Here is a 27,026-nt window from a genome sequence, read left to right on the forward strand (position 1 = left end):
CATTTGCGCGTAGCCCTGTTGAGACTCGTATAATTACCAAAACCCACCTCACAAGAGTGAACATCCTCGACGTTCGAAGTCTTCTTTTCTCCTCCCTTCTTTCTCCTTCCGCAGCTTTCGCTAATGGGGAGGAGGCGAATAAGGTAACCCTAAACCTAATCCTAACCCCTTCACCCTCTACCTCATGCTCTTCTCAACCACGACATCCAAAACCCTAGTTTCTACCGCATTATCGAACTCCAATCTCCTTCGCCGCCTCCTCCCCTTCCTCTCTTTCAAAACCTTCTCGTCTACGAATCCTAATCTCCCCCATTTCGATTCCCTTGTCTCTTCTATCATCGCTTCAGACCCTAACGCGTTCACCCGCGGATTCCTCGCTCCTGACGACCTCAAGCCCTTCATCTCCGATCGGGAACTCTTCCTCTCCGCGCTCGATTCAATCCGTGGTCATCCGCGCATCGTTCTCAGATTCTTTCGCTGGGCCGAGAGGCAACCGGGATTCCATCGGTCGGAGATGGCGTTTTGTGCTGTTCTGGAGATTCTCGCCGAGGCCGACCTCATGCGTGCCACCTATTCAATCGCGGAACGGGTCTTCCGATTGGGTCTTCATGGGATCGTAGACCTCTTAATCGATGGGTCCGCTAATTCCGAGGCAACTGGGAAGCTTCTTGACCTCCTCCTGTGGATGTACACCAAGTGCTCGATGGTGGAGCGCGCCGTATCAACCTTCTACAAGATGGCGGCAAATGGGTTCTCACCTGACATCAAGAATTGTAATAGGATTCTTAGGGTTTTGCGCGACACGGATAGGTGGGTTGAGGTGCGAGGAATCTATAAAGAGATGGTGAAGCTTGGAATACAGCCCACTATAGTCACTTATAACACCATGCTGGATTCATTTTGTAAGGAAGGGAAGGCAGAGGAGGCACTTAAGCTTCTCGGAGAAATGGAGTTGAAGGATGCTGGGTGCTTGCCAAATGATATCACTTACAATGTGGTCATCAATGGGTTGTCGAAGAAAGGGGAGCTGGACAAGGCGGAGAGGTTGCTTGAAAAGATGCAGAGGTCAGGGAAAGCATCAGTTTATACGTATAACCCTCTCATTAGCGGGTTATTTACGAGAGGCTATGTTGAGGAGGCATTGGGTCTTAAGGATGAGATGGAGGGCAGGGGTGTGACGCCAAGTGTTGCAACGTATAATGCTTTGATTTATGGGTTGTGTAGATGTGGACGAATGGATGAGGCTAGAGAGAAGTTCTTCGAGATAGGGAAGATGGATTTGGTGCAGGATGTAGTTTCTTACAACTGTTTGATGTATGGATATTGTCGAATGGGAAATTTAAAGGAGGCTCTTTGTCTTTTTGATCATTTGAGACATGCGCATATTGTGCCTACCTTACGAACATACAACATTCTTATAGATGGTCATTGTAGGTCAGGTTCATTGGAGGAAGCTCAGAAATTTAAGAAGGAGATGATTGAGTCTGGGTTTCTGCCTGATGTGTATACATATACTATTCTTGTAAACGGCTCATGCAAGATGGGAAATCTTGCAATGGCGAAGGAGTTTTTTGATGAGATGTTGCGCAAAGGTTTGCAGCCAGATTGCTTTGCCTACACTGCAAGGATAGCTGGAGAGCTGATGCTTGGTGTCACTTCTCAAGCTTTCCAGTTGCGGGAGGAGATGATAGCAAGGGGCATCTCATCTAATACGGTCACCTACAATGTTCTAATTGATGGATTGTGCAAGACGGGAAATCTGAAAGAAGCATATGGATTGTGGCAGAAGATGATTAGTGATGGTTTTCAGCCAAATTGTGTGACCTACACTTGCCTAATTCACGCCCATTGTGAGAGGGGCCGCCTCAGAGAAGCAAAGGGCATATTTGATAGCATGATTCGGAATAACTTATCTCCGTCTGTTGTGACCTACACTGTTTTGATTCATGCCCAAGCCAGGCGAGGTAACCTTGAAGCTGCATATAACTTATTACAGACAATGGTGGAGGATGACGTGCAACCCAATGAGATAACATACAATGCCCTTATAAATGGTCTATGCAGAAAACAGAGAACTGAATTGGCTTATCAGCATTTTCTTGAGATGCAGGACAAGGGATTGACTCCAAATAAGTATACATACACTTTACTGATAGATGGGCACTGCAATGAAGGTAACTGGAGTGAAGCAATGAGGCTATATGGTGAGATGCATGAGAAAGATATTCATCCAGATTCTTGTACACACAGTGTTTTATTTAAGGGATTTAGTGAAGACCAGAAGCATCGTGCAGTTCAATATTTGGAGAATGATGTTTTTGGCAGTTGATAGGTTAACCCAACAATTATGCAATTTCATCTGGTTGGCGACAAATCTGTAAGCTTTTTACTTTCATCTCTCTTGTTCAGTCCCTTTTCAACTCCCTCTTTCTGATTTTGATCATCCTTCTGATTTGTGCGCATTTACGCTTCTCAAGTTCAGCTGAGATAACTTCTCAATGATAGCTCATGACAAGGGTCTATAGGCAAGTAGCAGCTGCACGCCATGAAAACTCAGTCAAAGACTACAGGTGCCCCTTCTAGCAGTTTCCTTTTCTTTGCTACAGAATGAAGTAGCATTTATAGTTGTTTCTTGTGATGCTATCTTACTGCACTGGAGCAGCACTTTTAATAAGGGGGGCAACAGAGGAACTAGAAAAGCCCAACTGTGTGTCATCTATTAATCAACTGCAAAAATCAAATGGCATATTGCTGTGTAATGTATTAATTGGCTTTTGGTAAAAACCTACCAAAAATTTTGTATACAATGAATAATTTTTATTGTATCACAATCAGTTATATGACAAAGATGCAATGAGTATGGTGATCTGTCGAATATGCTACTGTTTTCCTAAAATTTTTTTAATTGTTGACTCATTTATATATATATATATATATATATATATATATATATATATATATATATATATATATATAATTGTTTTGAAAAACACATCATAATTGTGCGCATAACTTTCTGTAATTGAGTTCACTGCTTAAAAGATATTCTAGTTTCCACTAGCATCTCATTATCCTCATTTGATTAAGAAGTCCAATTTACCCTATGAGCTATTGTTGCTAATATATGGTATTAGTCATTTAAACTGAAACTGATGACTCAGCATCCAATTTGAGGAACCACGATGTCTGCAGTAATATAACATCTAGATATATGGAAATCAATCCTGCATTTTACCCTTCTGCATGTTGTAATGCAGCTATAAAGTAGGGACTGCTTAAAAAAGTGTGGACTATGCTCCTTTTCGATGGTTCAATTCAAATAATTATATTTCTTTTTAATACAAAAGTTTAGTGAAGCATGGAGGATCGTACTCCTTGTGGCTAGGTGAAACTGATTACATCTTGTTCTCCGCAGAACCTGCATAGACTAGACCCTCTTGCATCAGGAAATTTTCATTTAATTCTTTCTCTAGTGGGCTATTTATTCTTTTGCTTAATTTGGTGAAATAAACATTTCTCTGACACTTTCGGTAACATTGTAAAATGAGGTGTCTTTATAATTTTTTATTAAGTAAGAAGATAAGTTACACAGAGACATTTGACATTACTTTCTTTAGATCTTGAGAAGCAAAAAACCGATGGCTAGAAGGCTGAAATCAACTTTAAAGAGAGTTTTTGGTAGTGGCCCAATTGAGTATTTTCAAATTTTGTATTCTTATCCTGAATAATAACATCCTCATGGTACAGAAAAAGGGTAAAAGAGGAAGCTAACTTTTGTTTTGCTCAATGTCAGTAATGATTTATATCTATTATTTTTAGTGTTATGTTTGCACATGGTGTAGGATGAGGGTGATGTTAACAAGTGATTAGAGGATGGCCGTAATTTGTGGCTACTGGCTACTAGTGCATCTTTTGTAGGACTCAGCAAAAGGGCTGCTCATCCAGAGCAAGATGATAAATATGCTGTTTATGGGGGCGAGACCCTTGTATGTATCAGAGTGGTCTTGGCATTGCCATCATCTTCTGAAATATCTTGTTTGTTTGTTGAATGTATCTGAGTGCTTCTTTTCGGAAGCTGAAGAAGAGAGAAGGTCACTTCTGGTTTGATGACAGGTATCGCAAGTGCACCACCTGCAAGTTTATTTTCAGTATCTTTGTGAGTTTGCAACTGGTTTAAAGTCAGCCGTCATATTTTGATATTTGTGACAATTTTTTTTTCTTTTTCCATTTCCTTTTTGGCAGTAATTGTACAGCTGAAACAAGACAGATATGTTATGGACTTCCTCATATCTGTCAGCGGATACTTGCCTCAACTAAATAATGAGAATAGAGGATATCTTCTTGTCATCTTGCCTGTTTGTTATGTATATCACACACCATCAGACTGAGTAACCTTCCATCAGAATTCTGATCACAGGGAGCCTTGGTCCAATCTTTAATTTGGCCAGTAAGTTCTTCAATATTCTTAGATTTGCTCTTCATCAGTTGACATTACAAGCAACAATGTGATATTGTGGAGTAGTTACACTTTTGTAACTCTGGCTAAGTAAATGGTCAATCAGATACACTTTATTTGCTTTGCCATTGCTTAAAAATATCTTATTTTTCATTAGTATATATGTCTTAACTCTCTACTTGTTACAAACTTTTATCCGCTGCATGCTGCCATCACATAGGACAGACAAAAATTGAAGCATAAGTCCTTCACAATATGCAGCTTATCATTGCTAAGATTTTAGAAAATATTTTAATGCCATGCAACAATTTGCAAAAGTTAGCTGATAAAAGAATCTGGAGATATTGTCATGCCTATGTCAGGTGGCACAGACGTTTGATGCAGAACCAGATGTGTGAAGAAAATCATAAGGCTGCGACACTTCTGCTTCAAAGGCTATTATTTTATTTTTCTCCACACTATAGCGATTTGGCTAGGCATGCTTTGGCTTCATTTGTTAGTTTTTTGTTACAATGAAAAAAATTAATGTGGTATATTTTTCTTTTCAGCTATGTGCCTGGAGACAAATCAGTACTAAATGAAGCCGATATGCAATCTCTAAAAGAGATGTTGAAACCCTGCCACCACCACCACCTGAAAGTAAGGATAGGGTTTTACTTCAAAATTCAGTGGTGATGTTAGTTACTGCATTTGCACTAGAATTGGAAATGACCCAAAGCTGCTCACTGATGAAAATCATAGCATTGACCAGTTCTGTAAATGATCTTCCCAAGTGAACTAAGAAGATTAGCATTGGTTGGTTGCTTAATTCACGTGCAACTTTGTTTTTGCAACAAGAGTGAAGTAAAATTTATCAGTAGGAAATAGTCCTCTGATATTCTAAATTTATCAGTAGGAAATAGTCCTCTGATATTCTAAATTTACCAGTAAGAAATAGTCCCCCTGATATTCTAAACTTATCAGTAGACGATCCGGAGGTCCACTCTTTTGGATGCTTTACTCTTGATGTATTACTCTTTTAACTGTTGAATATCTTCATTTATGACTTGACGATTTCTTAGTTCATTTATAATAGTCATATTTCCATCTTGAGTGATCTGCATCCTCTAAGTTCAGTTTGCTGTAGAATATAGTTTGTTATTCTTCATATGGACAAAGTAGCATTGTTTCTAATCTGCTGTGAATGTAAGGCTGTATACAGAAGGATTTGTTAGATGCAGGTAGGTATAAGCAGGATCGTGAAAGTGACATACGAGTTGTAACCTCTTACAACCACTTCAGTCGCCTGTCAAATTGCAAGTGGGTTGAAATTTATGTTCTACTTTTATGCAAGTCTTATCTTCCTTCGCAGTCCATTCTCCCTTTGGAATTAATCATAATTCTCGAAGTTTTTATTTCGTTTACCAGATTGATGGATAATGGATTGAGTTGAGACTTTTGAGTCCATAAATTCGCATCGGATTAAATTTGGTCTCCTAATTTATACTAAAATTTTAAAAAAAAATTATTTAATTTAAGAAGAGTTATCAAAGAAGTGAAAAATAAGGTGGTCAAGTTTTTGTCAAGCGACTCGAACAAATGATCATTTGTAACAAGAACGAGAAAACAAAAATAAAAAGGCAATTTATAGTGGAAAACTACAAGGAGACGAAAAGAATAGGACAGGAAAAGGGGAAGAGTTAGCGAGGCCGAGATCTTTGGTGCGGATCTATGTCTCCTCGATCCCTTCTCTACATTGACTCGTCTCCTAGTTGATACTAATGGCGTTATTGAGCCCTAGTATCGGAGAAGCAACCACCGGCATGGCGGCATCGAGCTCCATATCGGGATCGTCGGCTATATCGGCTTGCGCCGCCATGGCTTTCTTCTACGTCGCCATCCTATACTCCCCAACCCTAATCTTTCGCCTCCCGCCTCCGACCTCCCTCGAAAGTTTCTTGATCCGAAGGTTCGTTTGCGCTATCGTCTCCTCCATCGTTTCCGTCATCGCGACCTCCATTCTCCTCGGAGTAAGGTTCTCCTTCCTCTCCTCCTCTATACCATCTCTCGCACACTTCTTCTTAAGTTAGACTTCATTCACTAGTTAGGGAGATTGGAGGAGGTTTCTCAAATATTGGGCGTCTTTGGGGTCAGAGGAGACCACTTGGTAAGCTGTTGGTTTCTTGATCTCTTTGACTCCAAAAGTTTTAGGAAATATTTTGACATTGTGAGTGAGATGTGGTACGATGATGCGTGCAGTTGAAAGCTGTGGTGATTCCTCTGCTTTTGACGTCTCTTCTCTATGCTGGATCGCTGGTGTTCAAGTTGTGGTTGCTGATTGATTCATGGAGAGGGGATTGTCGAGTGAGCTCTTGCCGTAGAGTTGGTTCGTACGAGCGAGTTGGGATCTATGCACAGAAGTGTATTGCTTGGATTTCATCGCGTGCTTGTGATGTTATGGCTTGGAGGAACTATGTAGTGGTTAGGACCGTTCCCTTGTTGATGTTGGTTTCTACTTTGCCTTGATTTGTTGTGGTTTTTTTTATGAATTTTGTTTTCACTGTTGGGACATTTGTTGAACAGGCACCTTTTACGGAGGAGTTGGTTTTTAGAGCATGTATGATTCCTCTACTTCTTTGTGGAGGATTTAAAACTTACAATATCATATTTTTTAGCCCAGTTTTCTTCAGCTTAGGTAATTATGTATCTTTATTCCAAATGGAGTATCTCTAAACTTCTAAATTTCTTTCATTGCTTGTAATTGTAATTTCCACTCTCTATGCAGTAAGATGTTCCTACTGTGGAAGTTGTGGGGCACTCACGCTGTAAATTTTATCTTTTGGGCAGCACACTTAAATCATTTTCTGGAGCTTCGTTATTGGCAAGGATATGACCTTTGGAAAGCTTTCCTGATTGTAGGTACCCTCTTTTCTTTGCTCGATGGCCTTTTTCCAAGTTCAATTAATCATAATTGGCAATATACACCGTATTTTGTGTTGTGTGTTGCCATAAGGGGCCTTGTTATCTAGTTTTCTTAAATTATGTGGTAACGAGGTCTACTTTATTCTGTTAGCATCCAGATCACTAAGGAGTTTCTCATTTACAAAATTGATTTTAGCTTTTGCTTGGTTTGAACTTCAGACATGCAATGCAAAGATATTCTACTTGTGAGAAACATTTCTCTGACCGCTATTCCTCTAATTTTACATTATGTAGAATATTTGAAACTATTTGTGCCTATCTACAAGCTTATGCAGCTTTAAGAAATTCAAGAGGTAAACTATCTAGAACATAATAGAATGTGTGGATCATTTAAATATCTTGGAATATTTTTCTTGAAAAAAAATCTTCCACTATCTCTTTTACTCGTTTTCCAATGGAATGCAAGTACACTTGGTTCACTGTTGTAAAACATTGTAAGTTAATATTTGGATGCTTTATTCTTTCTTAGTTATATATCCTGAGTAGCAATTGTTTTCGCCAGGTCTCCAACTAGGTTATACGGTGGCTTTTGGGTGGTATGCATCTTTTCTCTTCACTCGAACAGGTTTGGTTGCCCATACTTTTCATTCAACGTGGATATATGTATTGTGATTTATGAATCAGTTCCTCTCTAGTTTAGTTGCTCTAAACCAGGTCTCCTTGATGTTTTCCATGGGCTTTCTTTAAAAGTCTATGGAATTGGTTAGGTATGCTGACATGAGGATTATTTGTTTATCATGGATAGGCAATGTGATGTCTCCAATTGTGGCTCATGTATTCTGTAATGTGATGGGATTACCTGTTTTATCTGCTTCGCGGACAAGAGGTTTGTCAACTATTTCTCATGATACTCGGTATTTTGGGGGAATCTATTGCTTATAATTTGGTGGAAATTAGCTTTCTAATTAGTATCTTGGGTGATGTGTCTGCAAATATGCTTTTTAAACACAGTTATCATGAGAACTATTGAAGCTCATCTATTCCCACATCAAATGCATGTTTGATACACCTAGTTATCTCTTGTTCATGATGAACTTCATCTTGATTCCTTTCCAATATTTTGGATCAGCCTGAACATGACCTGAAATTGCTCCTCAAGCTACCCCATTTACTTTTAGTCGGTTGCTGTCGTTAGTTGTAATGGTTGCCATGTAAGCCATCACATTTATTCATGAACTCTATGATGCTCTATAAGGCTATAACCACAGGGGCTCTACTAAAATTGATTGCAATAATAATTATTGAATGAAATGAGAGACATCTCAGAGTGATTCTATAAATTTCACCCTTTCCCTTCAAGTGCTTTTCAAGATGTCACTTTCAAAGCATGTGTTTATATCTCTTCCACAGCTGAGAATATTTCTTCAGAACTCTGTCAACATTGGTTGAGTTTGTTTTTGTTTCTACCTTGCAGGACTGGCGACTATAGCATTTGCTGCCGGTTTTGTGGGTTTCTTTTGGCTTCTTTTTCCAGCCACTACTCCGGATATTTACAACTACAGAAAAGATGGCTGTAGCTGTTGGCATGGCTATTGCTATTGGGAGTAATACTGCCACTGCATGGTAGAGAGCAGCAATTCCCACGACAATCGATATGACCAAAACTGAATTAATTAGAAGATTTTACCTTGTTTTGTAATCTTTGTTGATTGAGATGCTTATTCTGGTTGATATGGTATACGATGAGACAAGAGGGAAGAGCTCTGGTGCAGGTTAAGTTGTTAGCATACTAATTGACTCACTTATTGTTGATTGTCTCGAGCAATTCTTACTTGTTCACAGAAAGAATTTAACCTGAAATTATTGTAATTGATGCCTGATGGTTTCCCAGACTTGTTTCTACTTCAGTTTTATGGTGAGTTTGCATGAGTTATCAACTAAACCCATTTTTTATAATCAAAATAGATTGTCCCTCAAACTTATTACCAAATAGGGTATAATTTACTGTAGTCTTAATAAAAATGCTGATAATAGTTTTTTTCTCTTAACTACTGAATGATTAAATTAAAAAAAATTATATACATAAAATGCAGTTCAGCGTTTTTATAATTATTATAATGAATTAGATTTTATTTGATAAATAAGTTTGAGGTAGTTTATTTCGGTAAAGAAAAAAAAAACAAGGCTAATACGGTCAAAAACTCGAGTTTATACTACTCAACAAGTAGTTTGGGTGTAGTTCCGTACGCAAATGCCTTGAGATCTGCGATTTCAGATCCGACGTACAGGTATAAAGGGAAAAAAAAAATCCTCTTCCTCCGCGAAATCTATCTAATATTAGAAACGCGCCCCTCTCATCTTGAGCAAAGTTATTAGGCGATGGCTCTGAGTCGTTTCCAACTACTAAGACCTCCGCATCCTTCGCTTCCTCTCTCTTCTTCCCCGCCAAGAACTTATCTTTCACCGCTCTCCTCCATCTCTCACCCGTCATGGCGGCGAGGTCTTAGGAGGTTCTCCGCCTCTCGTCTCCTCTGCTCTAGCTCAGATCGCCCAACCCAAGTTAGTGTCCCCCGGATCCTTCACCATCTATTTCTCGTTTCTTCTTACTTCTTGCTTAGGGTTCTAATTTCGATTTCGATTTCAATGCTCGCTTGTCCTGCAGCAAGATTCCAACACGGGGGAAAGCCTTCCGTCTTCTATCGTGGGGGATCTTTTGGATTACCTGAACGAGTCTTGGACTCAGTTCCACGCCACTGGTTTGCATGCAAATTGTTTGATCAATTTACTTGTATGATGGACTCAGTTAAATCTTGTGTCGTGTTTTTCTTCTAATGCCAGCTGAAGCGAAAAGGCAATTGCTTGCCGCTGGATTCCATTTGCTGAATGAGAATGATGATTGGGATCTGCAGCCTGGTGGGCGATACTTCTTCACGCGTAACATGTCTTGTTTGGTCGCGTTTGCGATCGGAGAAAAGTGAGTCCTTATTCCTCTCCTCTTCAAGTTTGTAAATATGTCAGCTGGGCGATGAAGTTATTGAACAAGTTAAGGTTATGCAGTTAGAGTTTAATCAGGAAGTGTAGAAAGTTAATGTTGTTAGCATCTAATTTCCAGAGTGACTTGCAGACCCACTTGTTGTACAGCAATAACCCTTGAGTAGGATTTTGGATTATGTGATACTCTTGGTAGCTTCTTAAACATTTGTGAATTAGCTGCACTGCTCAGTTTGTTTTGATTAACATAATTAATCACAGAAGAGCTTACTAAAAGTAGATGGAGTGGTTGGTATTTTTTGGTAGTGCCTGCCGTTCGTACAGTGGTGTTACTTTCTAGGAATAAATTAAGAACTGAGAACATTAAGAGTTGGTCTGAAGATAGAAGGGAACAAACAAACTCGGTGTACATTAATGTCAGATCTCGTGTATTATGGTTTCCCTGTGTTGGCCCGCTATTAGCAGATTTACTCTGCAATTTTAGTCCACAATGCACGTAATAGTAGTGCTTGAATGCATGTCAAGCAAGTAGGTTGTGGCAGGCTATGGCATCTTAGTTTCGAAAATATCAAGCCTGGTACAAAGTGTGATCTGAGTAGTAGGATGATGATTAGTCTGTCCTAAACCCTTTGCAGTAGGAAAACTGAAATTGGCATATAAGATAGTTGGTGCAGGTGCCTCAGACAATTTTGTTGTATGATCTTCCTTAGTTTGCTTCTTTATGTTTTTTTTCCCTCAGTTTGTTTCCTGGTTTAGCATCCGTTACAATAAATCCTTGTAACTAATAAAGTGCTGTTGCCTTTGTTCTGCAGATATAGAGCTGGCAACGGTTTTCACGTTATTGCTGCTCATACAGATAGCCCATGCTTAAAATTGAAACCAAGGTCTGCATCCACAAAGTCTGGGTACCTGATGGTAAACGTACAGACATATGGAGGTGGCTTATGGCACACATGGTTTGATAGAGACCTAAGCTTAGCTGGAAGAGTCATCCTGAAAACTGGGGATGGTTCGTTTTTGCATAAGCTTGTTAAAGTGAAGAGGCCTTTGCTACGTGTACCGACACTAGCCATACATCTTGACCGGTTGCTGCTTATTTCCTCTTTAAGATATGAATTTGGAATTTTGCGTCGTTTTCTCTTGTTTCTCTGACTTATTCTTCCTCCTTTTAGCTCAGTTAACTCTGACGGATTTAAGCCAAACCTAGAGAATCACCTTTGTCCACTAATCGCAACAAAATTAGAAGAGACGCAAACAAAATCTGAAGAGAAAGCTACTTTATCAAGCTCTCCAAAAGTTCCCCATCACTCACTGCTTTTGCAGGTAATTTCCATTGTAATTATTTGTTATGTTAACCAGAGTGAGATTTCTGTTATTGCCAGTATGGTGGATTTGGTAATGATGATATCATGATAGTCTGTCCTCGCTGTTGGAAGGTGATATTTGTGCTTAATAATATCTACCTACCTTTCAGGTGTTATCTGAGGAACTTGGCTGCAATGCTGATGAAATAATTGGTATGGAGTTGAATGTATGCGATACTCAACCCAGCTGCCTCGGTGGTGCAAATAATGAATTCATCTTCTCTGGTAGGCTTGATAATCTTGCTTCTAGTTTTTGTGCACTCAGATCTCTCGTGGACTCATGTAAGTTGCCTGGGGATTTGTCAAATGAGAAGGCTATCAGAATGATCGCCTTATTTGATAATGAAGAGGTATGTTCATCCTATCTGTTTTGTTTTCTTATGTTCTGTTTTTCTTGTACATAGGCAGTTTTTCCATCCTTCCTTTTTTTCCCGCATCGTTTCCTCTCTATTTTTCCTTTACTTTCTCTTTGGACTGTGTCAAAACATTATGCCATCGATTTCGCCGAACAAAGTTGTATGTGTTGTTCCTGTTGGGCAACAAGTACTATATTGAATTTGGTCATGTTGGTCTGTAAGTCTAATGTTTCATCCAAATTGTAGGTTCACGACCTTTATTTTTTTCGGATGTCACATGGTACTAAGTCTCAGTTTCTAGGTTGGGTCAAATTCAATTCAAGGCGCAGGAGCACCAACCATGTTCCAGGCTATGAGACGTATTGTTGACTCTTTGGTTCATCAGTCCATTGGGGAGACTGCTTTGGAGCGTGCAGTGCACTCTTCTTTTCTTGGTATACTGATAACCTCTAATGTCTTGTAATTTTGTAAATAAGTTGTTGTATAGTATTATACTATAAAGCTCTTATAATAAAATCACACTTAGTAATGATTTAGTGGCTGTGAACTCTCGGCTATTTTTTAGAGAATGTGACCTCTGCATTTTGCCTGGTCAGAACATGTAGATATCTTCTGCACCTCTAGTACTTAATGGCACAATGTATGTATTCACTGCATTTATATGTCTGATGAAAAAGCCAGGATACTGAAACTTGTTTTTAATGGTACACTATATGGTCAATCAACATTAAGAATTTTATATATTAAATCAATCACTATCAATAATGAGATGTTTTCTTTTCTCTTTTGCTCAGTATCTGCAGACATGGCTCATGGTCTGCACCCTAATTTTCCTGAGAAATACGAAGAGCACCACAGACCAGAGCTGCAAAAGGGGCTTGTCATTAAGCATAATGCTAATCAGCGCTATGCTACAAGTGCTGTAACAGCCTTTCTTTTCAAAGAAGTTGCAAATATCCATAATCTTCCAGTTCAGGTATTGCCGTGAGACTATATATGTTTATCATCGCTAGCTGAACTTTGTGAATCTCTCTTCATTATGTCATGTTTTTGTTTACCAACAATCGAGTTAGCTAAAATAAGTAGATATTCAGGTTCAGGAAAATGGTTACTCAGCATATTCTATTATTATAAGATGGAAATAATTAACACTAATGTCATGTGCTTGATAAATATTGGGACAACTGCAACAATGCTATCCATTTGATGAGATCTGTACTCAAACTTTCATCAACCGTGTCCTTTGCATGTGACAAGTGTCAGTGTGCTTTGTATATACGTTTATCGTAAAGATGTAGATAGACAAGTAGATGGATGCTCATTACAGTACATCTGAAAATTGTATTTAGCTTGTGCTGTAGATGACGTTTGATAACGAGCATAACATAAGAAAAATCTTTGCAGGAATTTGCTGTAAGAAATGATATGGGGTGTGGTTCTACCATTGGCCCCATACTTGCTTCAGGTGTTGGTATACGGACCGTAGATTGTGGAATTCCTCAGCTCTCGATGCACAGGTTTGTTCATCTCAATCTGACCTCTTTGTTATGTTCATGCAATTAGGAAGAAAATGAATGAACTAAAGTCTTAAATATTGGAGATCGTTTTGTTTTAAAAGAAACGTTTCGATGCTCTGTTGTATTCAGCTTCTGATATCCATTCATGTCAACCCCATCTTGTTCACAATATTCCAGCCTCTTCAAGCTGCAGTTAGTTTTCTGTTTTCTATTTTGTGTGTCTTCGATTAATTATGAGTCCGCAGTTTAATTATAGGCTGAAAAATGACTAAACAAATGTTAGTCATCTCCATTATATTTAGACAACTAGGTGATCCCCTTTAAGAAACGGGCAACATGTCTAAATAAAACGAAGTAAAAAAATCTACTAAATACCAATTGAATTCAAGACTTCTCTAAACTACAATAGTGAGCTACCTAACTTGTATGGTTTTTTTCTTTTTTTGAAATGGACCTAACTTAATTCGTAGCTAGTTTAGTCTTCTTTTTTTCAAAGATTGTAGCTAGTTTAGTAACCTTCTAGGGGAATAGATGCCCAACCCCAACTCAGTATAGTTTCAGCTGCAACGTAGTTATGTAGTCATGGGACTTTGGCAGGTTTTAATTGGCTGTTAAGTCGGAGGGCAGCCGAATACAGGCAGCCACGCATAGGCTGGAGGAATTTAGTGCAACGCGGATTGTGGGGAATCCCCTCCGGATTTATCGGGTTCGGACTCGATATATTGGTTCCAGGTCAGGTCAGGTCAGGTCAGGTCAGGTCAGGTCAGGTCGAATCGGTGGTTGTTGGACTCCATTAGCACCGCATCCGCCCTTACTTGAGTCGTCGTTGACTATCCGTCAATGCCGAATAGCAAGAAAAAAAAAAGAGCTCTTCTTTTCTTTTCTTTCTTTCTGAATTGAATGATATAATCATTGCAAATGAGTTCAAGTAGACGTCTGACGGGACTTGTAACTCAAGTGCACATGACGTATTTTGGCTCATCGTCAAACGAGCGGGTACGAAAGGACTAATCTATCATGCCTCTCTTTGATGTAACGCTATTGTCTTACTTATATATTTTAGATACACATTGACCTCACGTCGAATCTCAGACATTTATCTTTGACTCATCATCCCTCTCTAGCCTTATTTCACGTATTATTATCATTTCTGGTAATTAGAACCCACAAAGGCTTTATTTTAATGAATTTGAGAAGGAGCCAATTCTTTCCTAAGATGCAGATAGGCATATAGACCAATGTTAGGGATCAAAATTTCCTTGTCCTTATTATGTATGGGTGCTTACGCTTACCACTAATGTGTGACCGGAAATCTCAGTCACCAGATCGAGGCAATATTATTTCAGACAAAGGACCTCCATCTGTCAAAGGGAATCCAACAATAATAACGTGAACGTAGCAGAGCTTACGTAAAAGATACTGTACTTAAATGTCTTTTTTTTTTCCTTTTAGTTGTATCAACCCGCTATCATTCTTTTGAGGTAGTTTCTTACTGTCCAATATTCCCTAAGAATATTGTTGCTTGTGATTTTAGGTATGCAAAGTTGATGGGTTCTTCTTTTAATCTATAATTTTGGTTATGTAAACTAGAAATTACTAATTAGCACAAGCGTGTTAATTTTCCTTCTCTTTGCCATTTCATCTCGTTAGACTTTTTATCTCGGTACTTAATGCAGCGTGCGGGAGATTTGCGGCAAAGAAGACGTGGATATTGCTTACAAGCACTTCATGGCCTTCTTCAAAACGTTCTCAGATATCGATAAGAAGTTAAGCGTGGATTTTTAGGTTACCTCACATTCCTTTTACTCCCTCTCTTAAATGTTTTTTTTATTTTTATTTTTGGAGTTAATTGCTAATTTGATAAGATAATGTAATCAATACATTAGCCAGTAAGAACAATTCAGGTTCCAATTAGATTTGACAGGAAGATTATATATTATCTATAAAGCTGCCCGTAAGGCCAAAGTGATCAGATTACATATATCTTAAAGATATACCCAAAAGCATCCAAAAGGACCTCCAACATGTCCCTGTTAGTTCATGGGCTTGCTGCCATTAGGGCTTTTATTTGCTGTTGGCGGGGAGGCATTCAGATCAGGGATGGGAGTGGCGTTGGGAGCTGCATTGGATTTTGCCAGTCTCTGCTTCAGCTCAGACAAGAGGGCTTGGTTCTCCTGGTTGAGAAGTTGTGCTTTCTTCCTAAGCCTCTCGTTCTCCTTCAGTATGTAGCAGTTCTGCAAGTACAACTTGGAGTTGAGCCTATCCATGACTTGTTCCGAACAATAATATCCTGCAAACAAACACCAAAAAGAGGCAGGAGCTTATTAGGACTAAGTATATCTCTGTGCGACTCTGAGAGTTGTGCCCATGTAACAACGCAAGTTTTGCACAAGAATGAAAAGGGAGAAGCAAAGTGCACTACAACCTAAGAAAAGCCAAAAGGAACAAAAAGCAACAGCATTGAGAGACCCACAACCCCTCCCAAAACCTGCATAACTGAACCTTCTAAAGCAAAAGAAGAGCCCAAAAGGCTTTGGGCTCCGTGCCATTGCACACCATCCATGAAAGAGGTGGATCAAAGGAACTAAATATTGGGGGGGAAGGAAAAGGAAACAAAAAAAAAAAGGAACAGAGTAGCAAGGCCCTACACAGAAGAAAAATAAGTGGTTCTTTTGAATACCAAATTCTGTATATGCCTGCCCACCAATACGTAATACAGAGAGAGAGAGAGAAACCAAAAGGGAAAAATGAATCCTGCATCAGTCATGCTAAAATAAGAAAAGCATAACAAGTACCACCAACCCTCAGTTCCTCACCAAGAAGGAAGAATCCTAGACAATAAGATAAGCATCCAAAGTGATCACCTTTTGGGTGGCTGGCCTTCAAAGTTGTGAAAGATAAAGATGATACTAGGATGAGAGGACTTGAGGTAGCTAGCTAGAAAGAAGGAAAGAAAGAAAGAAAGAGACTTGTATCTTTGTAGTTTGAGATGGGCTTTTGGCTGGTGGGGTGTGGGCATATTTATAGTGCTCAAGATGAGAGAAAGTCCATCTCTCTCTATCTATCTATCTATCTCGTGTCTACTGCCACAGAAATCATGCATGTATGTATGTAAGCAAGCAAGCAAAGGAAGGAGGCGGCCGGTAGGGGGCGAGAGTTTAATGTTAGCAAATGATGAGGTTGGAACTTGAAAAGAGGTGGGGGTGGAGGTTGGCGTCACGTGATGATGAGTCACCGGGAGGAAGGGGTTGGGGGGGTATTTCGGGAATTCCAGTACCCCTTCCAAATTATGATGAGTTCGGTCGGCCCAAGATTCGCAATGATGGCCTTTACGGGCCTTTTGCCCCCTTCCCCCTCCCTTCCCCTTCTCCTTCCACTCCCATCATCACCCCTCATCGATGCTCTTTTGGTTTTTTCCCATTATTACTACCTCTAATTATTATCCCTCCCCCTCCCCTTCCCCCCCCCCCGTCTCATTTAATTTCACCCCCTTTCTATTCCATTCCATTTTCTCTCTACTCTCTCAGTTTAAATCTCGATCCAGTTTGGAGATCCAAATCCAACCATAGATCGATCGAGCTGGAGCATGGAGGGCAAAGCCCTCATTTTCTCACAGTTTGGTATGACTCCAAAATGACTCAACTGCCCTTTGGGCTCGGGTGTGGTTTACTCCTCCTCCTCCTCCTGGGCTCTCATGGGCCTCGTTGGTTAAGTATAACCGTTTCCGGGACTAATGAGGCTTCTCATGGAATTGTGCTAAATGGACTTTTCTATTGGGCCAGGTGGCGCAGGGGTGGTGCTTAACGTGAGCATCGCCATTGGAAATGGCGGTTTTGCCCTTGGGTATTATGGTTGGGGGGCAGAAACCTCGTGGGGGCCGGGCCGTCTCGCCTCGCCTCGTTGGTGCCTGATGAAAGACACTTGGCTTTCCTTAATTCCATCGTTGGTCGCTATTACTATTATCTATTCTAAATGTTTTTTTCTTCCTTTTTTTGTGACATCTTTTTGTTGCTACGCATGCTAAAATTAGCACTCATGTTGAAGTTGTTAGTAAAAAAGTGGAAAAATATATGTAGCTTTAGAATCACAAGCTCGGGAGCTGCATTTGATCTACTGCAAGATAAATTAGTTTAAAGAAGTGGGAATTATAATAAAGTTCTAAGGCTCGGGGATTAGGCGCAATAAATCCTCTACAATCTACTTGGGGATAGAGTCTCAATGATGGTGCCAGCCATTAAATTATTTTCTTTGTTCTTCCTCCATTTGAGACCAGTACCCCTAAGTGCTACACTTGGGCAATCGAAGAAATTCATAATAACATGAGAGTTTCACATATATATATATATATATATATATAGAGAGAGAGAGAGAGAGAGAGAGAGAGAGAGAGAGAGAGAGAGAGAGAGAGAGAGAGTATTGAAGTCCAGGATTTACGCCCTGGCCACATGCAACTCTGGATGTCTTCATGACCTGAAGAAAAGATTGTGAAGGTATCCATCATTCTCTCTCTCTCTCCTCTGGATCTTTGTTTGCATGGCTCCAAGAACAAAAGAATGAGCGAGCATTCAAGTGCCCCAATTGATAACTGGTCATCCTTTTGGTGTTCCTCCTTCCACCTCATTATCATTACGGCAGCTTCTTTGAAGGGCGTCTTGGTATTTTTCATCATCACGATAGACTTTTACCTTCCCTTCTGCTCCTATGCTTCCAATGTTTTTTATGTGGGCATAGATTTGGCACTAGATTTAAGGATGGAATGGCTCATTCTAGGATGCATGGAAGATTACGCTGGTTCTTAAGATTTGCGTATATAATGTTAAGAGGTCAGCATGCTGAGCCCTCTTTACTCTCTGGCAATCTATGCAGTATGTTGTTACTCCAATAATCGAATTTGCTATCTATATTTATATCACGAATATCTCGTTCACGAGTTGCTCTCGCCACATCCCCATCACGACGTCCTTAAGATCAAAGAATGGAAGATGTCAACGGATACAACGATCATTGCTCAAGGTGAACTCACAAAATATAGATGACTCCTTTTTCACTGCTCATCGAAGAACACACCCAAAAAAAAAAAAATCAGAAACACATTTAGGATAATTTTTTTTAAAAACAAGGTATCTCCGAGCCAAATAGGTACGTAGTATTCTCATGGAAAATAATAATGTTTTCGACCGCAGGTCTAAAAGATTCACCCTTTAGGTACAACCCATTGCAACTTCGGCACTCTTATTCCAATATTTTATTAGAATTTCCTGAAGAAAAATGAAACAATTACTGACAGCAGTGAAGAAAACAAATTTTTACTTAGAATTCTCCAAAGTATTAGAATATATTTTTGAACCGTTTAAATTTTTAGAGTAGCTAGTAAATTATCATGATGCAGAGGTCGTTCGAATTCGATGCCATTTAAGAAATAAAACCTCAATTCATTTGAGTCTTGCTTTCCCCGGCAGAGGCAAGACTTTCACATGCAAGTCTGGTTATGTTTATGACCAGAAGATAGGATTGTGCAGGTATTCATCATTCTTGATGTCTCTAGATCTCCTCTGGATCTTTGCTTGCATGGCTCCAAGAACAAAAGAATGAGTAAGCATTCAAGTGCCCTGCCCCCACTCCATAACTAGTCAAATTCTTTTGGTGTTCCTCCTTCCACCTCAATTATGGCAGCTTCTTAGAAGGGCATCTTGGTATTTTTCATCATCATGATGGCCTTCCAATTTGGGCATGGACATGGCACTACATCAATAAGGATGGAATGGCTCATTCTATCTAAGTATGATCTTGGGGATGACCGGAGGGGACGAAGGAAGCTGAGCCCTCTGTAGATTACTGCTGCATGCTGACTCCTACCTAAGATTTGCATATGTAAGTTAGCTAGAGGTCAGCATGTGATATACTATTTAGTTTTGGGTAAGGGAACTCATTGCAGGAGAAGACTTTGGAATGGGGAATGTAATCTTTGCTCACAGGGGTAGGATTGCATTTGCTCAGAGTTGTTGCAGGTGCCATTGAGTTCTTCACATCACTAAATGCCTTCCTTCACATGCCCACCCCTACTCATCATGCATGCTCACCCATGCTGCATGCTTTGCCATACCAACTATGGTTGCTTTTGATTAATTTTGGCATTGCAGACCAGCCTGGTTAATTCTCAATGGTGGTTTGAGTCTGGACCAGTATGATCCCTTCCTTTGTGCACTTATCTCATGGAAAGACACTAGTAATACTACACACATGGGATCTCTCTGGAAACAAAAGAATGTCTATTGAAACAACAAGCCCAAGTGAAACCAAGACATAGCAAATGTATAATGAAAGAGAACCATATTAGAATGTGATTAAAGGTTCATATATTAGAGAAGGGGAGAGAGTTGTTTTCTTGATTACTTACTGAGCTACGACTCGGTCAGCTTCTAGACAGCAAATCCAAGCCTTTTGCTTGCTTAATGGGCCCGGCCCATTTGATTCCGCACGCTATAGTGAAGTCGGCAGGAAATATCACGTCCTTTTCTAGATACGGCAATATCGGGTGTGTCGCGACCGTATCCCACGGACGAAGGTCTCGGCGATTGTACTTCCATCGGTGGCTTCCTAAAGCCAAGCCGGTATATTCTTCCTTTGCCACAGAAGAAGAAGTCGGCAGAACAAGAATTTGTTTTAAAAAAAAAAAAAATTAACGGAATCTTCAAATAAACTCCGAAAAGATGCCAACTTGAAGCTGACTCGTAGAAATTGTGGTTACCGTCAGGGTATCTATTTAATATTGTTTGTATAAGTAATATTCAAGTATCCATCTAGTATTTATGGATTAAAATTGATGCCTGATAGGTGACTGCTGACTTCTGAGAGTTATTCATGTAGATATGGCCAAGATTAAATTATCTGTGTCATAAAGATCGAAGAATTTAGGACTTGGGAGTACCTCTCATGTTTTTAATGTTCGAGCTTGTGTTAGCTATCACTGTCACTGTCAATTGTTGTAGTCCTCTCTACTTTTCTACTAAATTCATCAAGTATTTGGACAAGATACCTCAACTACTCGACCATCCATCAAAATAGCTTATCATTAGTAGAGAATACTTTACGATAGGATCTGAAAGTCCAAGAGAGAATTGGATATGGTCCGAAGGATATATAATATCCATTGCATAGGATCGATTTACGTGGCCTAAACTAAACTGACGAAGTTATAACTTGCAATTTTCCAAACAGGGTTAGAATATCAAAGTTAATTTTTCTGATAAGTGGGTAATGCGGATAAAATGATACCTCCCTAATGGATCCATCGATAAGAATTAATAAGAACCCAACAACTTAATCTTATCCCACTAGGGAAAATTATTAATACGTAAACTTCATTGTCAGAAAGATGCCGCGATATTAATTTTATCGGACAATGTAATGTTTCATGCCATGTGACGTCAACTTAACATTGACCGAATAAATACTATAAATAAATATATAATATATAACAGTTGAGCACAATGTTATGATGCATCCAAACTTTGCTGTTCGCATGTTACAGCTGATCCACTAGTAGCCACTGGACGGTTAATTGGTTAAAATGGCTCGTTGGGACCCATCGTGCTCACGTGTCGCATAGATCAATATAATACGGACGGTCGCATACGTAAGCTGTTCGCTAAGAGGCACTGGCGTAATCGGGTCCGTTGATTGAGTTGATCTCCAAGCACGCGAAGAACGCGACAGCCACGCGCGCAACCAGGTTCCGCCACATGCCGGAGAAGGCCCAGCACGGGCCTCTTACTGGTCATCTCTCCCAGCCTGTCTCTAAGGAAATTTTCAAATAAACCCTTATACTGTTTAGTTTAATTTTTGGAAAATACGAACATTGCAGGGTTTGAATCACGAATAAAAAGATAATATAGGGTTTAGGTTGACATTTTTCTCCTTTTCCTTCCTTGTAGTATAAAGGATAAAGGAGGCGGGGGTACAGGGCCCACAAATTATATCTCTCCTAGCTCTCAACAACCTACCAAGGAAACGAACAAAAGAGATTAGAGAGACAGAGAACCGTTGCTTATAGTGTCTCCATTTCGCTTATCTCCTTCTCTCTCAGCAATGGAGATCGGAGAGATTAGGGTTTTGAGGCCTATGGTGCATCTATTGGTCTCTCTATGCATCCACTGGATCGCGGAGGAGATGACAGTGTCGGTGTTGGTGGACGTCACCACCAGAGCTCTCTGCCCCGGCGAGAAGTCTTGCCCCGAAGCCATCTACCTCACCGGTCTTCAACAAACGGTCTCATCTCTCTCTCTCTCTCTCTAGAATCCTTAGATGCATTTTTTTTACTAGATTCGATGTTATATTCCGATTCGAAGTTGCAAAATTTGATATGTGATTTGAGCTCTGTTAGCCAGGTGTTAGGAATCCTCCTTTTGATGAGATAATCTCTAGAATTTTCAATCGACCTGTACCTTTATTTCCTTGTAGTATTTATTGTTTGGGGAATTAATTGTGTTGATATCATCGTAGGTGGTCGGAATATTTAAAATGTTGGTGCTTCCCATATTGGGGCAGCTTGCAGATGAGTGCGGGCGGAAACCTTTGCTTCTCCTCACTCTATCAACGTCTATAGTTCCATTTTGTATGGTTCTCAAATTTTTGTATCAAGTGAGATCTTTTGATTATTATTTCGGATTTTATATGTTTCTGCTTGTTCTGATGTTTCTCCTTGATGATGTGTCTTTAGTTGTGCTTGCTTGGAATGAGTCGAGGACTGCTGTATACGTATACCTTATCCTTCGCACAATTTCGTATATCCTAAGTCAAGGAAGCATATTTTGCATATCGGTTGCTTATGCGGTAAAAGATTCATTAAAATTCAATCTGCTACTTTTTGTTGAAAATTTTACTACATTCTAGTTCCTAATTCATAATAATTGTTACAATTTTGCTTTGTCAAACATATTGTTTAGATAACCTACATCTTAGGTTCCATAAAATAAGTGCACTGCAAAGGCAATAGATTTTTTAACTTTGATATTTAGTTAATTAGTTGCTTACTGCTGACATATATCCATTTATTATTGTCTCAGCATAGGTTGCACTAGTTGTAAGTTACAAGTGATTTGCATTGGCTCGATATTCATCACCAATGTCTATAGGGTAGATAACCAGTTCTAAAATGTTGTAAACTCTTCTGGAGCCTTATTAGCATGATGATTTAATGTATTCTGAAATGAATTGCAGTGGGTAATATCGTTATATTTATTTTCTACTAAACATGAGGCTGCACGGTCGTTGTGCAATGCTGTTTTGTATTCCTGTTTATTTTTCTTGAGCTAACTTAGATCAGCTCCTTTCCTGTTATCATTCTTTTCTTAGAGTCTAATTATTGTGAAAAGTTAAAAATAAATAAATAAATATAGCACTTAGATCAGCTCTGGTATTGAAACTGGTTTGTCTTTACTTGGTCGCTGTATAACTGGTAAACAAAGTGCTTCATTTAGATCTGACTTTCTAATGATATCTTGCACTCGTTCAAAACTTCAGATCTTTCTTTCTTAATTAGGCAGATGTAGTGGAACCCCACAAGAGAGCTGTTGCATTTGGATTCATAACTGGACTTTTTTCTGCCTCTCATGTTCTGGGAAATGTCTTGGCTCGTTTTCTTCCTGAAGGGTGGATTTTTGAGGCATGTTATGTCAAGTTCCTATTTGAGTTTCCTTATCAATGACCCAGTCGCCTGCTATTTTTTGTTACTCTAATAATTTGTGCTGTATACTCAGGTGTCAATAACTTTACTGGTCTGTTCTGTTCTCTACTTGAAAATATTTCTGGTTGAGACAGTTAGCGAAGCTCCCTCGCCACATCCCTATGTATCATATTCATCCTTTGTTCGAAGGGCCTTACAGGAACGTTGGAACTCCATGAAGGATAATATACATGTTGTCACTAATAGGTATCTTTTGTCATGTGATATATGGATAAAGTGTACTTGTAGCTAAGCCATTTTTATGCATGCGCACAACAATTTCAAAAAGTGTGTAATCAAGTATTCTTGCTTTGGTCAAGGAAATAGTTGTATGAACATGAATTTGCATGAGCATTCCACACATTTCTGTATGTGTAGTACAGAAACAGAATTTCTTAACAGTGCCTAGATACTTTAAGGGGTCCATATATATAGGTTTGCACTTTCTGAGCAAGTGTTGGACATGTATCACATTGAAATTGTATTATCTTACTTCCTAACCTTTCTCTTATTTTCAGTGAAACTCTTAAAGGCATCTCACTTGTTTCCTTCTTTTATGAGTTGGGAATGTCTGGCATCAGCGGTGTTTTGCTGGTAATTTTTTCATCTCTTCTTTTCTAGATTTTTTTTTAATCCATTTCATTTGTTTCCTTCTGATATGTATTGTCATTGGCTCATCTAATGTTCTGCAAATATTATATTTCGTTTTTGTGATTCACATGATCTTTTATAACATAGAATTGGCCTACAACTTTCTCTGCAGTACTATCTGAAGTCAGTATTTGGTTTCAACAAAAATCAGTTCTCTGAGATTCTAATGGTGGTCGGCGTTGGCTCTATCTTTTCTCAGGTTCTAAGACCTACTAATTCCCTAAGTTCTATTAATTGGCACAGTGAAGTTCTTACTGAAAGATGCATAATAGTTGAGTTTAGTTGGCTAAAACCGAATGCAGTTCAACCGGTATAATATCAAGTGATTGATTTTTTTTTTCAATTGCAGATTTTGGTGCTTCCTCTTATCAATCCATTTACTGGAGAAAGGGGTGTATTATGCATTGCAGTAATTGCAGCAATTGCTTATGTAGGTTTTATACGAGGACTTGTCAGTTTTCCAGGACCTTCTTTGTTGTTTTCCTACATTTAATCCAAAAGTGAACATTATGATATTCTTTTTCACAGGCTCTGCTTTATGGTCTGGCATGGGCTCGTTGGGTATGTATTCATGCTCCAATTACTAACATATTCTTGCTTTCCTGACAACCCTATAACAATTACTAGCTAATGGCACTGTTAACATACGAACCAATGGCGTTATTCTGCAGGTTCCCTACCTCAGCGCTTCATTTGGTGTCATCTATGTTCTTGTGAAACCATCTGTAAGTAATCAGCGACCTACAACCAGCAAAAGAAACTATGACGGGCGATGCATGATTCTATTTTAGACATTCAAATAGTATACTTTCATTATATCAATTTAGGTTCCCTTGTGAAAACTGCAGCCAATAGTGGTAATCATCATTTCATTTCAGCTTTACCATAATTCAAAAGTGATTCTAATCAGATTTTCTACACCTTGCAGACTTATGCTATCATTTCAAAGTCGGTCATCTCAACCAACCAGGTATGTTTTAGTTTCATGACTTCGATATCTCAAGTTCAATATGACTGCCTGATAGCTGCCAAAATGAACCCAATTGCTTAGGTTCAATTACAACAACTAAGCCTATGGGATTTATGATCTTCTTCCTTTGGGGCAAGGACCTGATACAGGCCCAAATCTTACCCAAAAACCTGACAAAGGTTCCTTCGGTTCAGAACCTAAAAGATATCACCAATCTGCTATTTTGTCCATTCACATTATTCATATATTTGACCTGAATCCTGTATGATGAAACTTGGCGCTTTACAGTTCCACTGCCAATTTGTTCCTTATGTTTTGGATCTTTGGTCGTTTTGTTTCAAGTGATTCACAATCCTGACAAGCATGCAGCAAATTTCTGAAATCTCTATCCATGACTTGGAATAGAATTTTTCAAGGATAGTGTAGCAAATTCCTCTTGCTGACTTTTATAGTCAAACTTATGACCATTGGCTAAAATTACTAGGTCACATTATATTGTGAACTCTGATCACTCATGGAAATGTAGAACTTTTCAAATTACCTAGAATTCAATGAAATTTAAAGCACAAATTGGGTCACACCAATCTCACATTTTGCAGGTTTATTTGTCTAATTGTCATACTTTGTTGCATCTAAGAAGGATGTGATTTCCGCAGGGAAAGGCACAAGGATTTATTGCAGCTGTGCAATCAATGGCCAGCTTGTTATCACCACTTATAATGAGTCCATTAACCTGTAAGTGTACATGTTAGCTTGAATGAATCCATTCGAGTAATTTGACAATAGCAGTCACTTTATCATTTTCTTCTTGAGAGATGTTTTGGATTGTTTCAGCATCCTGATCTCCCTTTGTTTAACTGTTTCAGCCCTATTCATTTCAAGCAAGGCCCCTTTCGACTGCAAAGGTTTCAGCTTTATTATCGCTTCAATCTTCATGGTCTCACCTCTCGCTCGCAAATGTCCATAGATATATGAAGTTGAATATGTGCAGTGTAACTTAGTTCATACTATCATGTAGGTAATCTCCTTGGGCTTTGCTTGGACTCTAAATCCTGAATCTCCGCATAAATTGCCAGTCTCTGAGACTCCAGAGCATCGAGATGAGTCGCCTGAAGCACCTCTCTTGCTACACAAGTGACAGCAGCATATAATGCTTGTTGTGCAACCAATCTTTCGTTGCTAATTTAAATGTGAGGTATTGCGTACATGTCCATATGGAGGTGTAATTTTTAAGCAGAGCAGCAGCTCGGAGGGCCATGTTCTTATTCCTTTTGGGCTTGCAAAGTTGCTCCATTGGGCATCCCTTTCTCAGCATAGTAGTCTAGGGAACTGAATTCTCTTTCCATATTTGTTCTAATTCCTCCCACATCTAGGCGTGTACATGGTATCCGTTTGCTTATGCTTTACAGCTCTCAAAGAAGTCGTTTTGGAGACTAAATAGTTTGATTTATTGCATCTTTAGACATACGAATTAAAACTGATATAATATCTCACACTTCATTCAATATCTCCGTAATAGAAAACATTTCTTTTAAATGGAAATAAGAAGAGAGAAAACAAGATGGCAATACAAGGAGGAAAACTAATATCTTTTAGATCTTTTATCTCCTCTCGGCCTTGACACGTGGCCTACACCGGCACCTGAACCCGATAGGCCGTCGACGGGATCGAGACGCTTCCAGAATGTTCCGGCTCTGCGATAGAAAGAGAAGAGGACTAGAAAGATGAGGAGAGATTTATAGAAATATAAATGTGTGTATTCATGTTTAATTTGAATTAAACTTCCGTCAAATTTGAATTCGGCTTTTCTTAAATTAAATTATAGATTTGATTAAGTAGAAAAAACATTAATGACAGAAAAATAGTATAAGGGAGGTAGGTTATCTAAGAACAAGCTAGCGGAAACAAAATTAACTAAGAAAAGAAGAAAAAAAAAACGAAAATAATTAGAATGCTCTACGATACACAAGCAAAACCATCATATCACTACTAAAAACTGACAACCAAGTTGGCCTTGGCTTGTGATCACCAGAGAAAGGGTGATACCACCGACATAGGCGTAGAATATGACAATTGTGATGCTCCAGTCCAGTGTA

General features: G+C 39.1%; 4 protein-coding genes across 16 annotated transcripts; 3 read left to right on the top strand and 1 right to left on the bottom strand.

Annotated features, from left to right (window-relative positions):
* The first annotated feature begins 184 nt into the window (after positions 1–184).
* On the top strand, positions 185–9,247 carry LOC140802047 (CAAX prenyl protease 2). Of its 10 annotated transcripts, XM_073157458.1 has the most exons (12): positions 2,326–2,377; positions 2,483–2,570; positions 3,843–4,113; positions 4,243–4,447; positions 5,005–6,465; positions 6,540–6,602; positions 6,695–6,916; positions 7,019–7,130; positions 7,283–7,354; positions 7,920–7,982; positions 8,163–8,243; positions 8,832–9,247. In XM_073157458.1, exons 5-12 carry the CDS (start codon positions 6,217–6,219, stop codon positions 8,963–8,965), a joined length of 996 nt encoding a protein of 331 aa, XP_073013559.1. In that variant the 5' UTR covers positions 2,326–2,377; positions 2,483–2,570; positions 3,843–4,113; positions 4,243–4,447; positions 5,005–6,216; the 3' UTR covers positions 8,966–9,247. The 10 variants fall into 10 exon arrangements, 2 of the variants coding, with proteins under 2 accessions (XP_073013559.1, XP_073013560.1); XM_073157459.1 differs by lacking the exon at positions 6,540–6,602 and having other exon boundaries at positions 4,243–5,095; XR_012111580.1 differs by lacking the exons at positions 6,540–6,602; positions 6,695–6,916; positions 7,019–7,130; positions 8,163–8,243; positions 8,832–9,247 and having other exon boundaries at positions 185–2,377; positions 5,005–5,095; positions 7,920–7,983.
* Positions 9,248–9,677: 430 nt separating this feature from the next.
* LOC140802254 (probable aspartyl aminopeptidase) lies at positions 9,678–15,499 on the top strand. Its single transcript, XM_073157715.1, has 10 exons — positions 9,678–9,916; positions 10,020–10,113; positions 10,196–10,331; positions 11,161–11,433; positions 11,521–11,671; positions 11,823–12,062; positions 12,370–12,502; positions 12,863–13,044; positions 13,473–13,585; positions 15,262–15,499. The coding sequence occupies exons 1-10, from the start codon at positions 9,737–9,739 to the stop codon at positions 15,368–15,370; spliced, it is 1,611 nt and encodes a 536-aa protein (XP_073013816.1). The 5' UTR covers positions 9,678–9,736; the 3' UTR covers positions 15,371–15,499.
* A 2-nt stretch (positions 15,500–15,501) lies between these two features.
* Positions 15,502–16,148, bottom strand: LOC140802255 (uncharacterized). 2 transcript variants are annotated; one of them, XM_073157717.1, is made up of 2 exons: positions 16,088–16,148; positions 15,502–15,875 (listed from the first exon to the last, which is right to left on the bottom strand). In XM_073157717.1, exons 1-2 carry the CDS (start codon positions 16,146–16,148, stop codon positions 15,619–15,621), a joined length of 318 nt encoding a protein of 105 aa, XP_073013818.1. In that variant the 3' UTR covers positions 15,502–15,618. The 2 variants fall into 2 exon arrangements, with proteins under 2 accessions (XP_073013818.1, XP_073013817.1); XM_073157716.1 differs by having other exon boundaries at positions 16,011–16,143.
* A 5,399-nt stretch (positions 16,149–21,547) lies between these two features.
* LOC140801928 (uncharacterized) lies at positions 21,548–26,368 on the top strand. 3 transcript variants are annotated; one of them, XM_073157314.1, is made up of 14 exons: positions 21,548–21,853; positions 22,088–22,199; positions 22,305–22,417; positions 23,127–23,249; positions 23,344–23,516; positions 23,828–23,903; positions 24,073–24,159; positions 24,310–24,390; positions 24,489–24,521; positions 24,632–24,685; positions 24,889–24,930; positions 25,587–25,665; positions 25,797–25,867; positions 25,949–26,368. In XM_073157314.1, the coding sequence occupies exons 1-14, from the start codon at positions 21,674–21,676 to the stop codon at positions 26,066–26,068; spliced, it is 1,344 nt and encodes a 447-aa protein (XP_073013415.1). In that variant the 5' UTR covers positions 21,548–21,673; the 3' UTR covers positions 26,069–26,368. The 3 variants fall into 3 exon arrangements, 2 of the variants coding, with proteins under 2 accessions (XP_073013415.1, XP_073013417.1); XM_073157316.1 differs by having other exon boundaries at positions 25,797–25,835; XR_012111553.1 differs by having other exon boundaries at positions 21,564–21,853; positions 25,530–25,665.
* Positions 26,369–27,026: the final 658 nt, after the last annotated feature.

This window comes from Typha latifolia, chromosome 15 (genome assembly GCF_019914945.1).
Source record: "Typha latifolia isolate L0001 chromosome 15, TyphaL0001v2, whole genome shotgun sequence".
In the NCBI taxonomy this organism is placed as follows: Eukaryota; Viridiplantae; Streptophyta; class Magnoliopsida; order Poales; family Typhaceae; genus Typha; species Typha latifolia.

Coding starts and splice junctions, on each gene's coding strand:
- LOC140802047 (XM_073157458.1), top strand. CDS start 6,217: ATGGCGTTATTGAGCCCTAGTATCGGAGAAGCAACCACCGGCATGGCG. Junction 6,917..7,018: donor CTTGGAGGAACTATGTAGTG/GTTAGGACCGTT, acceptor TTTGTTGAACAG/GCACCTTTTACGGAGGAGTT. Junction 7,355..7,919: donor GAAAGCTTTCCTGATTGTAG/GTACCCTCTTTT, acceptor TGTTTTCGCCAG/GTCTCCAACTAGGTTATACG.
- LOC140802254 (XM_073157715.1), top strand. CDS start 9,737: ATGGCTCTGAGTCGTTTCCAACTACTAAGACCTCCGCATCCTTCGCTT. Junction 11,672..11,822: donor ATCACTCACTGCTTTTGCAG/GTAATTTCCATT, acceptor CCTACCTTTCAG/GTGTTATCTGAGGAACTTGG. Junction 13,586..15,261: donor CCTCAGCTCTCGATGCACAG/GTTTGTTCATCT, acceptor TACTTAATGCAG/CGTGCGGGAGATTTGCGGCA.
- LOC140802255 (XM_073157716.1), bottom strand. CDS start 16,134: ATGGCACGGAGCCCAAAGCCTTTTGGGCTCTTCTTTTGCTTTAGAAGG. Junction 15,876..16,010: donor TTCCTTTTGGCTTTTCTTAG/GTTGTAGTGCAC, acceptor GTTTGTTTGCAG/GATATTATTGTTCGGAACAA.
- LOC140801928 (XM_073157314.1), top strand. CDS start 21,674: ATGGAGATCGGAGAGATTAGGGTTTTGAGGCCTATGGTGCATCTATTG. Junction 24,391..24,488: donor TAATTGCAGCAATTGCTTAT/GTAGGTTTTATA, acceptor TCTTTTTCACAG/GCTCTGCTTTATGGTCTGGC. Junction 25,666..25,796: donor TATAATGAGTCCATTAACCT/GTAAGTGTACAT, acceptor TAACTGTTTCAG/CCCTATTCATTTCAAGCAAG.